Below are 22,670 nucleotides of genomic sequence, written 5' to 3' on the forward strand. Positions count from 1 at the left end.
TTCCTACTAATTGTTCAATATTGGGCCCCCCCTTCCTACTAATTGTTCATTGTTGGGCCCCCCACTTCCTACTAATTGTTCATTGTTGGGCCCCCCCTTCCTACTAATTGTTCATTGTTGTGCCCCCCACTTCCTACTAATTGTTTATTGTTGGGCCCCCCACTTCCTACTAATTGTTCATTGTTGGGCCCCCCACTTCCTACTAATTGTTCATTGTTGGGCCCCCCACTTCCTACTAATTGTTCATTGTTGGGCCCCCCACTTCCTACTAATTGTTCATTGTTGTGCCCCCACTTCCTACTAATTGTTCATTGTTGGCCCCCACTTCCTACTAATTGTTCATTGTTGGGCCCCCCACTTCCTACTAATTGTTCATTGTTGGGCCCCCCACTTCCTACTAATTGTTCATTGTTGGGCCCCCCACTTCTTACTAATTGTTCATTGTTGTGCCCCCCACTTCCTACTAATTGTTCATTGTTGGGCCCCCCACTTCCTACTAATTGTTCATTGTTGGGCCCCCCACTTCCTACTAATTGTTCATTGTTGGGCCCCCCACTTCTTACTAATTGTTCATTGTTGTGCCCCCCACTTCCTACTAATTGTTCATTGTTGGGCCCCCACTTCCTACTAATTGTTCATTGTTGGGCCCCCCACTTCCTACTAATTGTTCATTGTTGTGCCCCCCACTTCCTACTAATTGTTCATTGTTGGGCCCCCCACTTCCTACTAATTGTTCATTGTTGTGCCCCCCACTTCCTACTAATTGTTCATTGTTGGGCCCCCCACTTCCTACTAATTGTTCATTGTTGGGCCCCCACTTCCTACTAATTGTTCATTGTTGTGCCCCCCACTTCCTACTAATTGTTCATTGTTGGGCCCCCCACTTCCTACTAATTGTTCATTGTTGTGCCCCCCACTTCCTACTAATTGTTCATTGTTGGGCCCCCCACTTCCTACTAATTGTTCATTGTTGGGCCCCCACTTCTTACTAATTGTTCATTGTTGTGCCCCCCACTTCCTACTAATTGTTCATTGTTGGGCCCCCCACTTCCTACTAATTGTTCATTGTTGGGCCCCCACTTCCTACTAATTGTTCATTGTTGTGCCCCCCACTTCCTACTAATTGTTCATTGTTGGACCCCCCACTTCTTACTAATTGTTCATTATTGGGCCCCCCACTTCCTACTAATTGTTCATTATTGGGCCCCCCACTTCCTACTAATTGTTCATTGTTGGCCCCCCACTTCCTACTAATTGTTCATTGTTGGCCCCCACTTCCTACTAATTGTTCATTGTTGGCCCCCACTTCCTACTAATTGTTCATTGTTGGGCCCCCCCCACTTCCTACTAATTGTTCATTGTTGGGCCCCCACTTCTTACTAATTGTTCATTGTTGGCCCCCACTTCCTACTAATTGTTCATTGTTGGGCCCCCCACTTCCTACTAATTGTTCATTGTTGGGCCCCCACTTCCTACTAATTGTTCATTGTTGGGCCCCCACTTCCTACTAATTGTTCATTGTTGGGCCCCCACTTCCTACTAATTGTTCATTGTTGGGCCCCCCACTTCCTACTAATTGTTCATTGTTGGGCCCCCCACTTCCTACTAATTGTTCATTATTGGGCCCCCACTTCCTACTAATTGTTCATTGTTGGGCCCCCCACTTCCTACTAATTGTTCAATATTGGGCCCCCACTTCCTACTAATTGTTCAATATTGGGCCCCCCACTTCCTACTAATTGTTCATTGTTGGGCCCCCCACTTCCTACTAATTGTTCATTGTTGGGCCCCCACTTCCTACTAATTGTTCATTGTTGGGCCCCCCACTTCCTACTAATTGTTCATTGTTGGGCCCCCCACTTCCTACTAATTGTTCATTGTTGGGCCCCCCACTTCCTACTAATTGTTCATTGTTGGACCCCCCACTTCTTACTAATTGTTCATTGTTGGGCCCCCACTTCCTACTAATTGTTCATTGTTGGGCCCCCACTTCCTACTAATTGTTCATTGTTGGGCCCCCCACTTCCTACTAATTGTTCAATATTGGGCCCCCACTTCCTACTAATTGTTCATTATTGGGCCCCCCACTTCCTACTAATTGTTCATTGTTGGGCCCCCCACTTCCTACTAATTGTTCATTATTGGGCCCCCCCACTTCCTACTAATTGTTCAATGTTGGGCCCCCCACTTCCTACTAATTGTTCATTGTTGGGCCCCCCACTTCCTACTAATTGTTCATTGTTGGGCCCCCCACTTCCTACTAATTGTTCATTGTTGTGCCCCCCACTTCCTACTAATTGTTCATTGTTGTGCCCCCCACTTCCTACAATTGTTCATTTTGGGGCCCCCCACTTCCTACTAATTGTTCATTGTTGGGGGCCCCCCCCTTACTATTGTTTCATTGTTGGGCCCCCCACTTCCTACTAATTGTTCATTGTTGGCCCCCCACTTCCTACTAATTGTTCATTGTTGGCCCCCCACTTCCTACTAATTGTTCATTGTTGGGCCCCCCACTTCCTACTAATTGTTCATTGTTGGGCCCCCCACTTCTTACTAATTGTTCATTGTTGGGCCCCCCACTTCCTACTAATTGTTCATTGTTGTGCCCCCCACTTCCTACTAATTGTTCATTGTGTGCCCCCCACTTCCTACTAATTGTTCATTGTTGGGCCCCCCACTTCCTACTAATTGTTCATTGTTGGGCCCCCCACTTCCTACTAATTGTTCATTGTTGGCCCCCCACTTCCTACTAATTGTTCATTGTTGGCCCCCCACTTCCTACTAATTGTTCATTGTTGGGCCCCCCACTTCCTACTAATTGTTCATTGTTGGGCCCCCCCACTTCCTACTAATTGTTCATTGTTGGGCCCCCCACTTCCTACTAATTGTTCATTGTTGTGCCCCCCACTTCCTACTAATTGTTCATTGTTGGGCCCCCCACTTCCTACTAATTGTTCATTGTTGGGCCCCCCACTTCCTACTAATTGTTCATTGTTGGGCCCCCCACTTCCTACTAATTGTTCATTGTTGGGCCCCCCCACTTCCTACTAATTGTTCATTGTTGGGCCCCCACTTCCTACTAATTGTTCATTGTTGGGCCCCCCACTTCTTACTAATTGTTCATTGTTGTGCCCCCCACTTCTTACTAATTGTTCATTGTTGGGCCCCCACTTCCTACTAATTGTTCATTGTTGGGCCCCCCACTTCCTACTAATTGTTCATTGTTGGGCCCCCCACTTCCTACTAATTGTTCATTATTGGGCCCCCCACTTCCTACTAATTGTTCATTGTTGGGCCCCCCACTTCCTACTAATTGTTCATTGTTGGGCCCCCCACTTCCTACTAATTGTTCATTGTTGGGCCCCCCACTTCCTACTAATTGTTCATTGTTGGGCCCCCCCACTTCCTACTAATTGTTAATTGTTGGGCCCCCCACTTCCTACTAATTGTTCATTGTTGGGCCCCCCACTTCCTACTAATTGTTCATTGTTGGGCCCCCCCCACTTCCTACTAATTGTTAATTTTTGGGCCCCCCACTTCCTACTAATTGTTCATTGTTGGGCCCCCCACTTCCTACTAATTGTTCATTGTTGGGCCCCCCCCACTTCCTACTAATTGTTAATTTTTGGGCCCCCCACTTCCTACTAATTGTTCATTGTTGGGCCCCCCACTTCTTACTAATTGTTCATTGTTGGGCCCCCCCCACTTCCTACTAATTGTTCATTGTTGGGCCCCCCACTTCTTACTAATTGTTCATTGTTGGGCCCCCCCACTTCCTACTAATTGTTCATTGTTGGGCCCCCACTTCCTACTAATTGTTCATTGTTGGGCCCCCCACTTCCTACTAATTGTTAATTTTTGGGCCCCCCACTTCCTACTAATTGTTCATTGTTGGGCCCCCCACTTCCTACTAATTGTTCATTGTTGGGCCCCCCCCACTTCCTACTAATTGTTCATTGTTGTGCCCCCCACTTCCTACTAATTGTTCTTTGTTTTGCCCCCCCCACTTCCTACTAATTGTTCAATATTGGGCCCCCCACTTCTTACTAATTGTTCATTGTTGGGCCCCCACTTCTTACTAATTGTTCATTGTTGGGCCCCCCCCACTTCCTACTAATTGTTCATTGTTGTGCCCCCCACTTCTTACTAATTGTTCAATATTGGGCCCCCACTTCCTACTAATTGTTCAATATTGGGCCCCCACTTCCTACTAATTGTTCAATATTGGGCCCCCACTTCCTACTAATTGTTCAATATTGGGCCCCCCACTTCCTACTAATTGTTCATTGTTGGGCCCCCCACTTCCTACTAATTGTTCAATATTGGGCCCCCCACTTCTTACTAATTGTTCATTGTTGTGCCCCCCACTTCTTACTAATTGTTCATTGTTGGGCCCCCACTTCTTACTAATTGTTTATTGTTGTGCCCCCCACTTCCTACTAATTGTTCATTGTTGTGCCCCCCACTTCCTACTAATTGTTCATTGTTGGGCCCCCCACTTCCTACTAATTGTTCAATATTGGGCCCCCCCCACTTCCTACTAATTGTTCATTGTTGGGCCCCCCACTTCCTACTAATTGTTCATTGTTGGGCCCCCCACTTCTTACTAATTGTTTATTGTTGGGCCCCCCACTTCCTACTAATTGTTCATTGTTTTGCCCCCCACTTCCTACTAATTGTTCATTATTGTGCCCCCCACTTCCAACTAATTGTTTATTGTTGGCCCCCCACTTCCTACTAATTGTTCATTGTTGTGCCCCCCACTTCCTACTAATTGTTCATTGTTGGGCCCCCCACTTCTTACTAATTGTTTATTGTTGTGCCCCCCACTTCTTACTAATTGTTCATTGTTGGGCCCCCACTTCCTACTAATTATTTATTGTTGGGCCCCCCACTTCCTACTAATTGTTCATTGTTGGGCCCCCACTTCCTACTAATTGTTCAGTGTTGGACCCCCCACTTCTTACTAATTGTTCATTGTTGGGCCCCCCACTTCCTACTAATTGTTCATTGTTGGGCCCCCCCACTTCCTACTAATTGTTCATTGTTGGGCCCCCCACTTCCTACTAATTGTTCATTGTTGGGCCCCCCCCACTTCCTACTAATTGTTCATTGTTGGGCCCCCACTTCCTACTAATTGTTCATTGTTGGGCCCCCCACTTCTTACTAATTGTTCATTGTTGTGCCCCCCACTTCTTACTAATTGTTCATTGTTGGGCCCCCACTTCCTACTAATTGTTCATTGTTGGGCCCCCCACTTCCTACTAATTGTTCATTGTTGGGCCCCCCACTTCCTACTAATTGTTCATTATTGGGCCCCCCACTTCCTACTAATTGTTCATTGTTGGGCCCCCCACTTCCTACTAATTGTTAATTGTTGGGCCCCCCACTTCCTACTAATTGTTCATTGTTGGGCCCCCCACTTCCTACTAATTGTTCATTGTTGGGCCCCCCCCACTTCCTACTAATTGTTAATTTTTGGGCCCCCCACTTCCTACTAATTGTTCATTGTTGGGCCCCCCACTTCCTACTAATTGTTCATTGTTGGGGCCCCCCCCACTTCCTACTAATTGTTAATTTTTGGGCCCCCCACTTCCTACTAATTGTTCATTGTTGGGCCCCCCACTTCCTACTAATTGTTCATTGTTGGGCCCCCCCCACTTCCTACTAATTGTTAATTTTTGGGCCCCCCACTTCCTACTAATTGTTCATTGTTGGGCCCCCCACTTCTTACTAATTGTTCATTGTTGGGCCCCCCCCACTTCCTACTAATTGTTCATTGTTGGGCCCCCCACTTCTTACTAATTGTTCATTGTTGGGCCCCCCCACTTCCTACTAATTGTTCATTGTTGGGCCCCCACTTCCTACTAATTGTTCATTGTTGGGCCCCCCACTTCCTACTAATTGTTAATTTTTGGGCCCCCCACTTCCTACTAATTGTTCATTGTTGGGCCCCCCACTTCCTACTAATTGTTCATTGTTGGCCCCCCCCCACTTCCTACTAATTGTTCATTGTTGTGCCCCCCACTTCCTACTAATTGTTCTTTGTTTTGCCCCCCCCACTTCCTACTAAATGTTCAATATTGGGCCCCCCACTTCTTACTAATTGTTCATTGTTGGGCCCCCCACTTCTTACTAATTGTTTAATATTGTGCCCCCCACTTCCTACTAATTGTTCATTCTTGTGCCCCCCACTTCTTACTAATTCATTGTTGGGCCCCCCCCACTTCCTACTAATTGTTCATTGTTGGGCCCCCCACTTCCTACTAATTGTTCATTGTTGTGCCCCCCACTTCTTACTAATTGTTCATTGTTGGGCCCCCACTTCCTACTAATTGTTCATTGTTGGGCCCCCCACTTCCTACTAATTGTTCATTATTGGGCCCCCACTTCCTACTAATTGTTCATTGTTGGGCCCCCACTTCCTACTAATTGTTCATTGTTGGGCCCCCACTTCCTACTAATTGTTCATTGTTGGGCCCCCCACTTCCTACTAATTGTTCAATATTGGGCCCCCCACTTCTTACTAATTGTTCATTGTTGGGCCCCCCACTTCCTACTAATTGTTCAATATTGTGCCCCCCACTTCATACTAATTGTTCATTGTTGGGCCCCCCACTTCCTACTAATTGTTAATTTTTGGGCCCCCCACTTCCTACTAATTGTTCATTGTTGGGCCCCCCACTTCCTACTAATTGTTCATTGTTGGGCCCCCCCCACTTCCTACTAATTGTTAATTTTTGGGCCCCCCACTTCCTACTAATTGTTCATTGTTGGGCCCCCCACTTCCTACTAATTGTTCATTGTTGGGCCCCCCCCACTTCCTACTAATTGTTAATTTTTGGGCCCCCCACTTCCTACTAATTGTTCATTGTTGGGCCCCCCACTTCTTACTAATTGTTCATTGTTGGGCCCCCCCCACTTCCTACTAATTGTTCATTGTTGGGCCCCCCACTTCTTACTAATTGTTCATTGTTGGGCCCCCCCACTTCCTACTAATTGTTAATTTTTGGGCCCCCCACTTCCTACTAATTGTTCATTGTTGGGCCCCCCACTTCCTACTAATTGTTCATTGTTGGCCCCCCCCCCACTTCCTACTAATTGTTCATTGTTGTGCCCCCCACTTCCTACTAATTGTTCATTGTTGGGCCCCCCACTTCCTACTAATTGTTCATTCTTGTGCCCCCCACTTCTTACTAATTCATTGTTGGGCCCCCCACTTCCTACTAATTGTTAATTTGTGGGCCCCCCACTTCCTACTAATTGTTCATTGTTGCCCCCCCCCCACTTCCTACTAATTGTTCATTCTTGTGCCCCCCACTTCTTACTAATTCATTGTTGTGCCCCCCACTTCCTACTAATTGTTCATTGTTGGGCCCCCCACTTCCTACTAATTGTTCATTATTGGGCCCCCCACTTCCTACTAATTGTTCATTATTGGGCCCCCCACTTCCTACTAATTGTTCAGTGTTGGGCCCCCACTTCCTACTAATTGTTTAATATTGGGCCCCCACTTCCTACTAATTGTTCAAAATTGGGCCCCCCACTTCTTACTAATTGTTCATTGTTGGGCCCCCACTTCCTACTAATTGTTCAAAATTGGGCCCCCCACTTCCTACTAATTGTTCATTGTTGGGCCCCCCACTTCCTACTAATTGTTCATTGTTGGGCCCCCACTTCCTACTAATTGTTCATTGTTGGGCCCCCCACTTCCTACTAATTGTTCATTGTTGGGCCCCCCACTTCCTACTAATTGTTCATTGTTGGGCCCCCCACTTCCTACTAATTGTTCATTGTTGGGCCCCCCACTTCCTACTAATTGTTCATTGTTGGGCCCCCCACTTCCTACTAATTGTTCATTGTTGGGCCCCCCACTTCCTACTAATTGTTCATTGTTGGCCCCCCACTTCCTACTAAGTGTTCATTGTTGGGCCCCCCACTTCCTACTAATTGTTCATTGTTGGCCCCCCACTTCCTACTAATTGTTCATTGATGTGCCCCCCACTTGCTACTAATTGTTCATTGATGTGCCCCCCACTTCCTACTAATTGTTCATTGTTGTGCCCCCCACTTCCTACTAATTGTTCATTGTTGGGCCCCCCACTTCTTACTAATTGTTCATTGTTGGCCCCCCACTTCCTACTAATTGTTTATTGTTGAAAATTGTTGAAATCTCGGGTTGTTTGGGATCGGCGGGATCGGCGGGACATTTTATCTCAGTTATAAATGTTTCTTTTCTTTAGAATAATTTCCTCTCTGATTTCTCCCCCAGTGGATGCCGTTCCTTCCGTGAACCTCCTGGCCTCCGAAGATCTAATGCTGACCATTAAACTCCCTCCTGGAACGTCTCCCATCGTGTCCTGGAGGAGGGGCCAGAAGACGATCGCCGACGGGCCGATCCTGAAGAAGGACAACGTGCAGATCGAGGACCAAGGGACCTACAAGGCCCACGTAGAGATCGGCGACGGACTGAGAAAAGAGATCGATGTGAAGATAGAAGTCAGCGGTAAAGTATCCCGATCATCGACATTCCCTTCACCGATCATCTGATGGGAAGATATAAAATAATAATAATAATAATAATTAATGATCCACTTCCCGAGCGCAGTGCACATCGGAAACTGTAAGTGGTTACATTCCATTAAAGTGTATTATTATTATTATTATTATTATTATTATTATTTTTTTTTATTGCATTTGAAAAACCGCTGCGCAAATACGGCGTGACATAAAAAATTGTAACCATCGGCATTTTTTTTCTCCAGGGTCTCTACTAAAATAAATAAATAAATAAATAAAATAAAATATAAAACATAAGTAATTTTCAAGCAAAAAATATGGATTTAACCACTTCCGGACCGCCTCCTGCACATATACGTCGGCAGAATGGCATGGCTGGGCACAAGCACGTACAGGTACGTCCTGTACTAGTACCCAGCCGTGGGTCGTGGGCGCGTGCCCGCGGCGCGCTCCCGCGACCCGGTCCGCTGCTGTGCGGCGATCGCTCCCCGGAGCTGAAGAACGGGGAGAGTCGTATGTAAACACGGCTTCCCCGTTCTTCACTGTGGCGGCGCATCGATCGAGTGATCCCTGTTATAGGGAGACACAATCGATGACGTCACTCCTACAGCCACACCCCCCTACTGTTGTAAACACACTTCAGGGAACACTTAACTCCTACAGCGCCCCCTTGTGCTTAACTCCCAAACTGCAACTGTCATTTTCACAGTAATCAGTGCAATTTAAATGCATTTTTTGCTGTGAGAATGACAATGGTCCCAAAAATGTGTCAAAATTGTCCGAAGTGTCCGCCATAATGTCGCAGTCACGAAAAAAATCGCTGATCGCCGCCATAAGTAGTAAAAAAAAAAAATAATAAAAATGCAATAAAACTATCCCCTATTTTGTAAACGCTATAAATGTTGCGCAAACCAATCGATAAACGCTTATTGCAATTTTTTTTACTAAAAATAGGTAGAAGAATACGTATCGGCCTAAACTGAGGAAAAAATTTTTTTTTTTATATATTTTTGGGGGATATTTATTATAGCAAAAAGGAAAAAAATTGCATTTTTTTCAAAATTGTCGCTCTATTTTTGTTTATAACGCAAAAAATAAAAACCGCAGAGGTGATCAAATACCACCAAAAGAAAGCTCTATTTGTGGGGAAAAAAGGACGCCAATTTTGTTTGGGAGCCACGCCACACGACCGCGCAATTGTCTGTTAAAGCGACGCAGTGCCGAATTGTAAAAACCCCTTGGGTCATGTAGCAGAATATTGGTCCGGTCCTTAAGTGGTTAAAAAAAAGGCGGGGCAGCGAGTGGTTACTTTTTTATTAGTTGTAATGTATAACAATAATTTTATTATTAGATAACTATCTAAGACACAATATAAAGAAGTGATAATAATAATATTGGTAAACTATATAAGATATTATTTATTTTTATTTGTTATATTATATCTTATATAGTTTACCAATATTATTATTATTATTATTATTATTACTTCATTATATTGTATCTTTAAACGATATAAAATATAATATAGATACATATTTATCATAAAATATAATCACAGCCCAATTCCGGGAGAGTTTTGTAAACCCAGATGCCCATTATGGCAATCAGTTACAGACCTAGGAGTCTATTGGTTTAGTATGACACCCCCCGCCCACCGCCCCGCCCACCGCCCGGAGACCCCCCCACCCCGCCCACCGCCCGGAGACCCCCCCACCCCGCCCACCGCCCGGAGACCCCCCCACCCTGCCCACCGCCCGGAGCCACCCCCCACACCCCGCCCGGAGACCCCCCCACCCCGCCCGGAGCCACCCCCCACCCCGCCCACCAACCTTTAACCACTTCCTGTCCAAGGCAATTTTTTCATATTTCACACACGTTATTATAAAAAGTTTTTCTAGCTAGGAAGTTACTTAGAACCCCCAAACAGGGGGGGGTACAGGCATTACACCTGTAAGGGGCCCGATGGTCCCCGGGGCCCCTTACAGGCCTGGCCCCCCCCCCCCCCCAATGTTTTTTGCATTACACCTGTAAGGGGCCCGATGGTCCCTAGGGCCCCTTACAGGCCCGGCCGCCCCCCCTTATTATCTTGCATCCGTCAGCACCCCCCCCCAGTTCTCTGTTCTGCCTAAAGCTGTGTAAGGGGCCCCAAAATGTGTGATGGCCGCCCTGCCCCCCAAACATGATATATTTTCTGAAAGCAGAGGCCCCGGAGAATAAAACGGTGGTCACGTGATATTTGTGCAGTGTGGACAGGAGGAGAGAGCAGGGTGAGGTTCTTTCATGAGTCTGCTGCTTCTCCTTTACCTGTCCAATCACAGGCTGGGTGGGGGGAGGGGACAGGACCTGTAAGTGTTAATGATCGGTTCTGTGATCTCTGCCTGTCTATATAAACGTTTCCCCTCCCCCCTCAGGTTTCTCCCGCTCCCCGTCCATCGTGTACATCTCCGATCGGAAACGATCGCTCCTCCTCCCGTGGATCTTTAATTTCGGTGTGCGGAAGACCCCCTTAGAGAAGGAGGTGAGGGTCCTGGGAGGGAACGTCTCCTTCTCCTCCCAGAAGATCAAAGAGATGGCGGATAGGGGCGGAGCCGGGTGCTGGGAGGCGGAGTGTGACACCAAAATATCAGAAGAGCAATCTAAAGACCTGAGCTTCACCCTCACCAACCCCAAGTGTGGCCCCTACCGCATGGAGATCCACCTACAGCTGGGGGCCCGCAAGAGACGCCTCACCAGGGAGGTCTGTGTGTCCAACGTCACAGGTAAGATATAGGGGGCTGCGGAGGAAAGGGCTAGATGATGCCGGATGCCCTCCAGCCAGGAAATGAGGGGGGGGGGGCTTCTAGTGCACATGGTGAGACGCTCACAGTATGCAGTGAAACCAGAGGAAGTTTGTACACCTGTGCAAGACAGAAGGGGAGGGGCCAGTACACCTATAAAAAACTGAAGGGGAGGAGCCGGTACACCTGTGTAAGACAGAAGGGGAGGGGCCGGTACACCTGTGCAAGACAGAAGGGGAGGGGCCGGTACACCTGTGTAAGACAGAAGGGGAGGGGCCGGTACACCTGTGCAAGACAGAAGGGGAGGGGCCGGTACACCTGTGCAAGACAGAAGGGGAGGGGCCGGTACACCTGTGCAAGACAGAAGGGGAGGGGCCGGTACACCTGTGTGAGACTGAAGGGGAGGAGCCTGCACCTGTGTAAGACTGAAGGGGAGGAGCTGGTACACCTGTGCGAGACTGAAGGGGAGGAGCCAGTACACCTGTGTAAGACTGAAGGGGAGGGACCAGAGGGAGGATTTAAGGTAATGGTTAAGGAAAGGGGGAGGAGCTGGTACACCTGTGTGAGACTGAAGGGGAGGAGCTGATACACCTGTGTGAGACAGAAGGGGAGGGGCCGGTACACCCATGCGAGACTGAAGGGGAGGAGCCGGAGGGAGGATTTAAGGTTATGATTTAAAAAATGGGGAGGAGCCTGTACACCTGTGTAAGACTGAAGGGGAGGAGCCGGTACACCTGTGCGCGTTTGAAGGGGAGGAGCCAGTACACCTGTGTAAGACTGAAGGGGAGAAGACGGTACACCTGTCTGAGACTAAAGGGGAGGAGTCGGTACACCTGTGTGAGACTGAAGGGGAGGAGCTGGAGGGAGGATTTAGGATCATGAGTAAAAAAAAAAAGTCAGCAGAGCTTCATCTTATTTGTCGAGTTGAGGAAAATATCCCTGAAAGTAAAACCGTCCCGACTCCTCCCCTTCCTGTCCAAAGATATTTGATATCCGGATCATAGAATGAATGTGAAAAAGTATTCATACCCCTTACAATTCTCCACATCTTCTCAGGTTACACCCAGAAACATAAATGTATTTTATTGGGATTTTCTGTGAGAGACACAAAGTGTCACATAATTGTGAAGTGGAAGGAAAATGATACAAATAAATCTGTGAAAAGTGTGTGGGGGGAGGGGCATTTGTATGGCGCCCCATTTACTCTGATAACTAAAATCTAGAGGAACCAATCACCTTCAGAAGTCACCTAATTAGTAAATAGAACCCACCTGTGTGTCATGTAATCTCAGTATAAATACAGCTGTTCTGTGAAGCCCTCAGAGGTTTGTTAGAGAACCTTAGTGAACAAACAGCATCATGAAGGCCGAGGAACACACCAGACAGGTCAGGGATAAAGTTGTGGAGAAGTATAAAGCAGGGTTGGGTTATAAGATCTCACGGAGCTTCTGTTCAATCCATCATCGGAAAATGGAAAGAGTACGGCACAACCGCAAACCTACCAAGACATGGCCGTCCCCCTAAACACCTTTGGGATGAATTAGAGCGGAGACTGAGCCAGGCCTTCTCATCCAACATCAGTGCCTGACCTCACAAATGTCCTTCTGAAAGAATGGACAAACATTCCCATAGACACCCCCCTAAACCTTGTGGATGGCCTTCCCATAGACACACCCCTAAACCTTGTGGATGGCCTTCCCATAGACACACCCCTAAACCTTGTGGATGGCCTTCCCATAGACACACCCCTAAACCTTGTGGACGGCCTTCCCATAGACACACCCCTAAACCTTGTGGACAGCCTTCCCATAGACACACCCCTAAACCTTGTGGACAGCCTTCCCATAGACACACCCCTAAACCTTGTGGACGGCCTTCCCATAGACACACCCCTAAACCTTGTGGACGGACTTCCCATAGACACACCCCTAAACCTTGTGGACGGCCTTCCCATAGACACACCCCTAAACCTTGTGGACGGCCTTCCCATAGACACACCCCTAAACCTTGTGGACGGCCTTCCCATAGACACACCCCTAAACCTTGTGGACGGCCTTCCCATAGACACACCCCTAAACCTTGTGGACGACCTTCCCATAGACACACCCCTAAACCATGTGGACGGCCGTCCCATAGACACACCCCTAAACCTTGTGGACGGCCTTCCCATAGACACACCCCTAAACCTTGTGGACGGCCTTCCCATAGACACACCCCTAAACCTTGTGGACGGCCTTCCCATAGACACACCCCTAAACCATGTGGACGGCCGTCCCATAGACACACCCCTAAACCTTGTGGACGGCCTTTCCATAGATACACCCCTAAACCTTGTGGACGGCCTTCCCATAGACACACCCCTAAACCTTGTGGACGGCCTTCCCACAGACACACCCCTAAACCTTGTGGACGGCCTTCCCATAGACACACCCCTAAACCTTGTGGACGGCCTTCCCATAGACACACCCCTAAACCTTGTGGGCGGCCTTCCCATAGACACACCCCTAAACCTTGTGGATGGACCTTCCCATAGACACACCCCTAAACCTTGTGGACAGACCTTCCCATAGACACCCCCCTAAACCTTGTGGACAGACCTTCCCATAGACACACCCCTAAACCTTGTGGACGGCCTTCCCATAGACACACCCCTAAACCTTGTGGACGGCCTTCCCATAGACACACCCCTAAACCTTGTGGACGGCCTTCCCATAGACACACCCCTAAACCTTGTGGACGGTCTTCCCATAGACACACACCCCTAAACCTTGTGGACGGCCTTCCCATAGACACACCCCTAAACCTTGTGGACGGCCTTCCCATAGACACACCCCTAAACCTTGTGGACGGCCTTCCCAGAAGAGGTGAAGGTGTTATAGCTGCAAAGGGCGGAGCCAACTCAATATTGAACCCTCTGGACTAAGACTGGGGGGGTCATTAATGTTCATGTGTGTGTAAAGGCCGGCGTCCCAATACTTTTGACACCATAGTGTAGAGGAGGGGGGGGGGGTATATATATAATGGGGGGAGGGGAGGCGTCCCAATACTTTTGACACCATAGTTTTATATGTTGGTGGTGAGAAAGAAAATGTCTCTCTCTGCTGATTGGTGGAAATCTCACATTAGCGTTTTCTTCTTCCTCGCAGTCTCGGCTTCCCCGGCCTTCTTCAGCATGGAGTCCAATGTGACCCTCGCATGTTCCGTCACCTGCCTGGACCCGGAGGGGAAGCTCTGCTGGGGCTCCAATCTGATTGGACAGAAGGTGTGCGGAGCGCCGGGACAGAGAACCTTCACCAAGAATATCACCGCCGTGCCCGAGACCTTGGGGAACTGGACCTGCAATGTTCTGATTGGAGGAAATATCGCGGCCGGCGCTAATCTGACACTGGGTGAGCGACCACCGGGGGGGATAAGATAGCGAGAGAGACAAAAGTAAGTACACCCCTTGTATCTTTTCATGTGACATCGTCCTTACAGGCCCGGCCGGCCCCCCTCCCGTTTTTCTTCAGTGTTGTCACATGAAAAGATACAAGAAATCTGACTGAGGGGGGTGTACTTACTTTTGTGAGATATTGTATATTCGTATAAATCTATTCATTGGCAGGTGATCGATTGATCGATTTATAGATAATTATCTTTCGTTCTTCGTCCGCAGAGGTCACCCTGAGCCTCTTCCATCCCTCCGGCGCCCTCTTCTGGGTGACGGTGGCGGTGGGAGTCGTCGTCCTCCTGTTACTCGCGGTGATCGTCGCGGTCATGGCGGCTCGGTGTCGCAGGGTGGTGAGTATTGATTGGACGGCTGTCAGTGTTTTGCTCTGTGATCGGTGCGCTCGGCGCGGATCTGATCTCTTCTCTATCTGCAGAGGCGTGCGCGGTACAGAGCCTGGTTACTGGAGAACCTCCACCAGCAGAGGGTGTGCGAGTGCAACGGGTAAGTGGCACCACCCCGGGGGCACTGGGGGGGGCACTCTTCAATATTTATATCTGTTGTCCCCATTGGAAGATTTCCCCTCACTTCCTGTTCTGGTGACAACTGTTGAATTTCCTGTCCTGTTCTGTTCTGGTGACAACGGTGACACAGAGAGCAGAAACCACCTGACACGGAACATTCCCTCCCCTCTCCCCCCAGCCAGACCCCCCCCCCGAGCACTCACTCGCTCACCAATTCCCCCCATCGCTCACCAGGCCCCCCCCCGAGCACTCACTCACCAATTCCCCCCATCGCTCACCAGGCCCCCCCCCCCCGAGCACTCGCTCACCAATTCCCCCCATCGCTCACCAGGCCCCCCCCCCGAGCACTCACTCACCAATTCCCCCCATCGCTCACCAGGCCCCCCCCCCCGAGCACTCACTCACCAATTCCCCCCCATCGCTCACCGGGCCCCCCCCTGAGCACTTACTCACCAATTCCCCCCCATCGCTCACCAGGCCCCCCCCATCGCTCACCAGGCCCCCCCCCCGAGCACTAACTCACCAATTCCCCCCATCGCTCACCAGGCCCCCCCCGAGCACTTACTCACCAATTCCCCCCATCGCTCACCAGGCCCCCCCCCGAGCACTCACTCACCAATTCCCCCCCATCGCTCACCAGGCCCCCCCCCGAGCACTCACTCACCAATTCCCCCCCATCGCTCACCAGGGCCCCCCCCCGAGCACTCACTCACCAATTCCCCCCATCGCTCACCAGGCCCCCCCCCGAGCACTCACTCACCAATTCCCCCCATCGCTCACCAGGCCCCCCCCCGAGCACTCACTCACCAATTCCCCCCCATCGCTCACCAGGCCCCCCCCCCCGAGCACTCACTCACCAATTCCCCCCCATGGCTCACCAGGCCCCCCCCCCCCCCGAGCACTCACTCACCAATTCCCCCCATCGCTCACCAGGCCCCCCCCCCCAAGCACTCACTCACCAATTCCCCCCCATCGCTCACCGGGCCCCCCCCTGAGCACTCACTCACCAATTCCCCCCATCGCTCACCAGGCCCCCCCCCAGCACTCACTCACCAATTCCCCCCCATCGCTCACCAGGCCCCCCCCCCGAGCACTCACTCACTCACTCACCAATTCCCCCCCATCGCTCACCAGGCCCCCCCCCCGAGCACTCACTCACCAATTCCCCCCATCGCTCACCAGGCCCCCCCCCCCGAGCACTCGCTCACCAATTCCCCCCATCGCTCACCAGGCCCCCCCCCCCGAGCACTCACTCACCAATTCCCCCCATCGCTCACCAGGCCCCCCCCCCCGAGCACTCACTCACCAATTCCCCCCCATCGCTCACCGGGCCCCCCCCTGAGCACTTACTCACCAATTCCCCCCCATCGCTCACCAGGGCCCCCCCCATCGCTCACCAGGGCCCCCCCCCCGAGCACTAACTCACCAATTCCCCCCATCGCTCACCAGGCCCCCCCCGAGCACTCACTCACCAATTCCCCCCATCGCTCACCAGGCCCCCCCCCCCCGAGCACTCACTCACCAATTCCCCCCCTCGCTCACCAGGCCCCCCCCGAGCACTCACTCACCAATTCCCCCCATCGCTCACCAGGGCCCCCCCCCGAGCACTCACTCACCAATTCCCCCCATCGCTCACCAGGCCCCCCCCCCGAGCACTCACTCACCAATTCCCCCCATCGCTCACCAGGCCCCCCCCCCCCGAGCACTCACTCACCAATTCCCCCCATCGCTCACCAGACCCCCCCCCCCCCCGAGCACTCACTCACCAATTCCCCCCCCATCACTCACCAGGCCCCCCCCCCCGAGCACTCACTCACCAATTCCCCCCATTGCTCACCAGGCCCCCCCCCCCCGAGCACTCACTCACCAATTCCCCCCCCATCACTCACCAGGCCCCCCCCCCCGAGCACTCACTCACCAATTCCCCCCATTGCTCACCAGGGGCCCCCCCCCCGAGCACTCACTCACCAATTCCCCCATCGCTCACCAGGCCCCCCCCCGAGCACTCACTCACCAATTCCCCCCCATCGCTCACCAGGCCCCCCCCCGAGCACTCACTCACCAATTCCCCCCCATCGCTCACCAGGCCCCCCCCCGAGCACTCACTCACCAATTCCCCCCATCGCTCACCAGGCCCCCCCCCCGAGCACTCACTCACCAATTCCCCCCATCGCTCACCAGGCCCCCCCCCCGAGCACTCACTCACCAATCCCCCCCATCGCTCACCAGGCCCCCCCCCGAGCACTCACTCACCAATTCCCCCCATCGCTCACCAGACCCCCCCCCCCCCGAGCACTCACTCACCAATTCCCCCCCCATCGCTCACCAGGCCCCCCCCGAGCACTCACTCACCAATTCCCCCCATCGCTCACCAGGCCCCCCCCGAGGACTCACTCACCAATTCCCCCCCCATCGCTCACCAGGCCCCCCCCTCGAGCACTCACTCACCAATTCCCCCCATCGCTCACCAGGCCCCCCCCCCCCGAGCACTCACTCACCAATTCCCCCCATCGCTCACCAGGCCCCCCCCCCCCCCCCGAGCACTCACTCACCAATTCCCCCCATCGCTCACCAGGCCCCCCCCCCGGGCACTCACTCACCAATTCCCCCCCATGGCTCACCAGGCCCCCCCCCCCGAGCACTCACTCACCAATTCCCCCCATCGCTCACCAGGCCCCCCCCCCCCCGAGCACTCACTCACCAATTCCCCCCATCGCTCACCAGGCCCCCCCCCCCCCCGAGCACTCACTCACCAATTCCCCCCATCGCTCACCAGGCCCCCCCCCCCCGAGCACTCACTCACCAATTCCCCCCCATCGCTCACCAGACCCCCCCCCCCCGAGCACTCGCTCACCAATTCCCCCCATCGCTCACCAGGCCCCCCCTGCCAACCCTGCACTTACCCCATCCAGATCACGACCCTGGCGACTTCTTCTCCCGGCCAATCAGGACTTAGGACTCGCAACCAATCGGGTTTCAGGACCTGCTTCCTGATTGGCTGGGAGGAGAAGCAGGAAGATATTAGTGAATATTCATCTGTTATTGTCACACAACTGGGTGAGCTCGGGATGTAATGCTCTGCGCCCCGAGCCCACCCTTTTTTTTAGCCAATTAGAACCTCATTGGAATCCATGTGTCCGGCGCCCCTCATGAGCCGCCGCTGTTTCCAACTAGTATAAAGTTACAATGTAATCACATCATGAAGCGTTATTATCAATAGAACTCTCATCATGCTTCTCCCTTCCTGTGTCTCATGGGGGTCTCACGTCTTCTCCCCGATTCCAACACCAGGGGGCCCCCTATTATCTCTACTAGAGACTGTCCTATGATGAGCCGCTCAGCAACACAACTCTATGGTATTCATATATCCAGGGCCGCCATCAGGGGGGTAAAGGCAGTACACCTGTAAGGGGCCCAGAGTTCCCCAGGGGCCCGGATGGCAACCCCCTTTTTTTATGTTTTTTGTTGTAAGGGGCCTGGAGGACCCCAGGGCCCCAGATGGCAAACCACTTTTTTTTTATTTAATTTTTTTTATAAAAAAACATGATATATTTATTTTGTTTTGTATTTATTTTTTGTTTTTATTAAAGGGCCCAGAGGTTCCCCAGGGGCCTGGGGGTCCCCAGGGCCCCAGATGGCAACCCCCCTTTTTTTAATAAAAATAATTAAATACATTTTTTATATATTTTTTGTTTGTTTTTATTACAGGGTCCAGAGGTCCCCAGTGCCCCGGATGGCAACCCCCCCTTTTTTTTATTATTTTTTTTGTTTTATTGGAGGGCCCAGAGGTCCCCAGGGCCCCCGGAGGTCGCAAGGCCCCAGGATGGCAACCCTCCCTTTTTTTTATTTATTTTTTATTTAAAAAAAATGTACATTTATTTTTTTTTTTATTATTGTTTTGTTTTTATTAAAGGGTAAAAAAGAGAAAAAACGGCGCTAATCTAGAAATATAAAGTGAGCGGCTACACAAGCAATATGACAAGAATTGAATAGAAACAGTGAAAAAATATGCAGCGCTAATAAAACACTTATAAAGGTATAAAAGTGAGAAACATGCGTCAATGTGATAAGATCACAGTAGCCTGTGAATGAGTGTCCATTTGAAATGAAAAATAAAACACAAAACAAAAAGTCCATCAATAGGGGGTGTATGGCCACATCCTCATCACAGGAAAGACTTTCTGCACGGTGAAGACAGGAGTAGATGGAATACTCTTACCGGATAGCGTGGATCTGCTTGTCAGCGACAACAGATCATAAACGCATGGAAGGACTCCACTCGAATCTGCTCGGCTGGACGAGGGCCCGATGGTAGACTCCACACAGGATATCCAGATGGATGGCTGTAAGCCTGGACTGGAACCTCACCGTGGGTGTACTCGCTCCAACTCCGATTCGTAGACAGGAACAGAAGGTCAGCTTGTTTAACCACTTCCTTACTGGCCACTTAAACCCCCTTCCTGCCCAGAGGACTTTTTGCGATTCGACACTGCGTCGCTTTAACTCACAATTGCGCGGCCGTGCGACGCGGCTCCCAAACAAAACTGGCGTCCTTTTTTTCCCACAAATAGAGCTTTCTTTTGGTGGTATTTGATCACCTCTGCGGTTTTTATTTTTTGCGCTATAAACAAAAATAGAGCGACAATTTTGAAAAAAAAATAAAACATTTTTAATTGTTGCTATAATAAATAGCTCAATTTTTTAAAAAAAAACATTTTTTATCCTCAGTCTAGGCCGATACGTATTCTACATATTTTTAGTAAACAAAAAAAAAAAAAAATCGCAATAAGCGACTGGTTTGCGCAAAAGTTATAGCGCCTACAAAATAAGGGACAGAATTATTATTTTTTTATTATTATTTTTTTTACTAGTAATGGCGGCGATCTGCGATTTTTATTGCGACTGCGACATTATGGCGGACACATCGGACACTTTTGACACATTTTTGGCGCCATTCACATTTATACAGCAATCAGTGCTATAAAAATGCATTAATTACTGTATAAATGTGACTGGCAGGGAAGGGGTTAACACTAGGGGGTGAGGAAGGGGTTAAATGTGTACCCTAATATTAGTGTTCTAACTGTGGGGGGAGGGGGGTGACTGGGGGGGTGACCGATCTGTGTCTCTATGTACAAGAGACACAGATCCGTCTCCTCTCTCCCCTGACAGCACCGCTGTCTGCGAGAGCCGGGAATGAGAGATGATCTCATATGTAAACATATGAGATCGTCTCTCATTGGCCGCACAGATCGCCTAGGAAACGGCCGCTCCGATTGGCCGTTCACGGCGATCTGTGACTGGCTGTGTCCAAGGGACACGGCCAGTACAGAAGTTCCCCGCTGCGCGCTCGGGAGCGCGGAAAGGGGCGGACGTCAATTGACGGCGGCTCAGAGATGTAGAACCACCCTGCGGCCGTCAATAGTCGTACGGCCGTAGGGAAGTGGTTAAAGCGACAAACGATGATGTAAACAGTGGTGTCCACTGATGGAAGGTGCGCACAAACATGGAGTATGAAAAACTTTGTATCCAAGCAAGTCATGCAGGAGAAAGAAAAAAACAATGCTCCGGATGGTGCAGATAAAAGAGGATAGGTTTTATTGTAATAAAACCAAATAACATAAAAGTGATCACTTCAGTATAAAAATGGATAAAAGCAATATGGGGAGCAGGTATAGCAAGCCCGACGCGTTTCGTCCAAGTGGACTTCAACTGGGGCATCTGATGTCCACTTGGACGAAACGCGTCGGGCTTGCTATACCTGCTCCCCATATTGCTTTTATCCATTTTTATACTGAAGTGATCACTTTTATGTAATTTGGTTTTATTACAATAAAACCTATCCTTTTACCTGCACCATCCGGAGCATTGTTTTTTTTCTTTCTCCTGCATGACCTGCTGGGATACAAAGTTTTTCATACTCCATGTTTGTGCGCACCTTCCATCAGTGGACACCACTGTTTACATCATCGTTTGTCGCTTTGAACAAGCTGACCTTCTGTTCCTGTCTACGAATCTGAGTTGGAGCGAGTACACCCACGGTGAGGTTCCAGTCCAGGACTACAGCCATCCATCTGGATATCCTGTGTGGAGTCTACCATCGGGCCCTCGTCCAGCCGAGCAGATTCGAGTGGAGTCCTTCCATGCGTTTATGATCTGTTGTCGCTGACAAGCAGATCCACGCTATCCGGTAAGAGTATTCCATCTACTCCTGTCTTCACCGTGCAGAAAGTCTTTCCTGTGATGAGGATGTGGCCGTACACCCCCTATAGATGGACTTTTTGTTTTGTGTTTTTCATTTCAAATGGACACTCATTCACAGGCTACTGTGATCTTATCACATTGACGCATGTTTCTCACTTTTATACCTTTATAAGTGTTTTATTAGCGCTGCATATTTTTTTATTAAAGGGCCCAGAGGTCCCCAGGGATATATATTTTTTTCTTTCTTTTTTTTCTTTGTAAGGGGCCTAGAGTTCCCCAGAGCAACCCCCCCCCAATTTGTGGCACCCCCCCCCCCGCTTCTCAATTTGCGGCAGCCTTAGGGTTCTCTGCTCCAGGGGGCCCATGCCTGAAGCTGTGTAAGGGGCCCCATAATTCCTGGGGGGGGGGGGTCATAATGTTATGGCTGATCAGTGTAGATATGTAATATATTGGGAGACTGCTATATATTTATAAATAAACCTTCCACACTATCCTTACAGCTAAATAAGAACACCGCGCTACAAAACGAAATGATATAGGAGGAGCTAAACGCCAGTCTGCGTCCAATCAGCTCTCCACGTGCAATAAATATTTCTACCTACGAGGTGCAGCGATCTCCTTTAATACGGTCGGCACATCGATCGATTAATATATAAAGTGCACTCAACGTATTGAAGGAGATAGGATACCCTTGTAGATAGGATATATATATATTAGGGATGTCCCGATACCGAGCATTTCCCCCGGGAACTTGTACTCCGATGCTTCACCCGATACCTGGGCAGTCAGGTATCGGGTGGTGGGGGGAGTTACAAGTCTTCTCAGTGTTGTCTTCCCCCCCGTGCTGTCTTCTCGTCCCCCATGCCGTCTTGCCCCCCTCCGTGCTGTGCTCCCCCCCTGCTGTCTTCTTTCCCCCTCCGTGCCATCTTCTCTCCCCCGAGCCGTCTTCTCTCCCTCCGTGCCGTCTTCTGTCCAACTCTGTGCTGTGCTTTCCCCCGTGCCATCTTCTTTCCCCCCCTGCCGTCTTCTGTCCCCCCTCCGTGCTGTGCTCTCCCCTGTGCCATCTTCTCCCCCCCCCCCCCCCGTGCCATCTTCTGTCCCCCTCCGAGCTGTGCTCCCCCGTGCCATCTTCTGTCCAAATCCGTGCTGTGCTCTCCCCCGTGCCATCTACTCCCCCCCCCCGTGCCGTCTTCTGTCCCCCTCTGTGCTGTGCTCCCC

At 50.4% G+C, this 22,670-nt stretch overlaps 1 protein-coding gene across 1 annotated transcript in view; it reads left to right on the top strand.

Annotated features, from left to right (window-relative positions):
- Nucleotides 1-22,670, top strand: part of LOC120909824 (T-cell surface glycoprotein CD4-like) — a 69,971-nt gene that overhangs the window by 44,534 nt on the left and 2,767 nt on the right. Inside the window, exons 5-9 of the mRNA XM_040321552.1 lie at nt 8,273-8,506; nt 10,932-11,279; nt 14,444-14,686; nt 14,953-15,077; nt 15,161-15,228. Coding sequence (XP_040177486.1) covers nt 8,273-8,506; nt 10,932-11,279; nt 14,444-14,686; nt 14,953-15,077; nt 15,161-15,228 — 1,018 coding nt within the window. The remainder of the gene's footprint in view (nt 1-8,272; nt 8,507-10,931; nt 11,280-14,443; nt 14,687-14,952; nt 15,078-15,160; nt 15,229-22,670) is intronic.

The sequence above is a fragment of the Rana temporaria genome, chromosome 8, assembly GCF_905171775.1.
Source record: "Rana temporaria chromosome 8, aRanTem1.1, whole genome shotgun sequence".
In the NCBI taxonomy this organism is placed as follows: domain Eukaryota; kingdom Metazoa; phylum Chordata; class Amphibia; order Anura; family Ranidae; genus Rana; species Rana temporaria.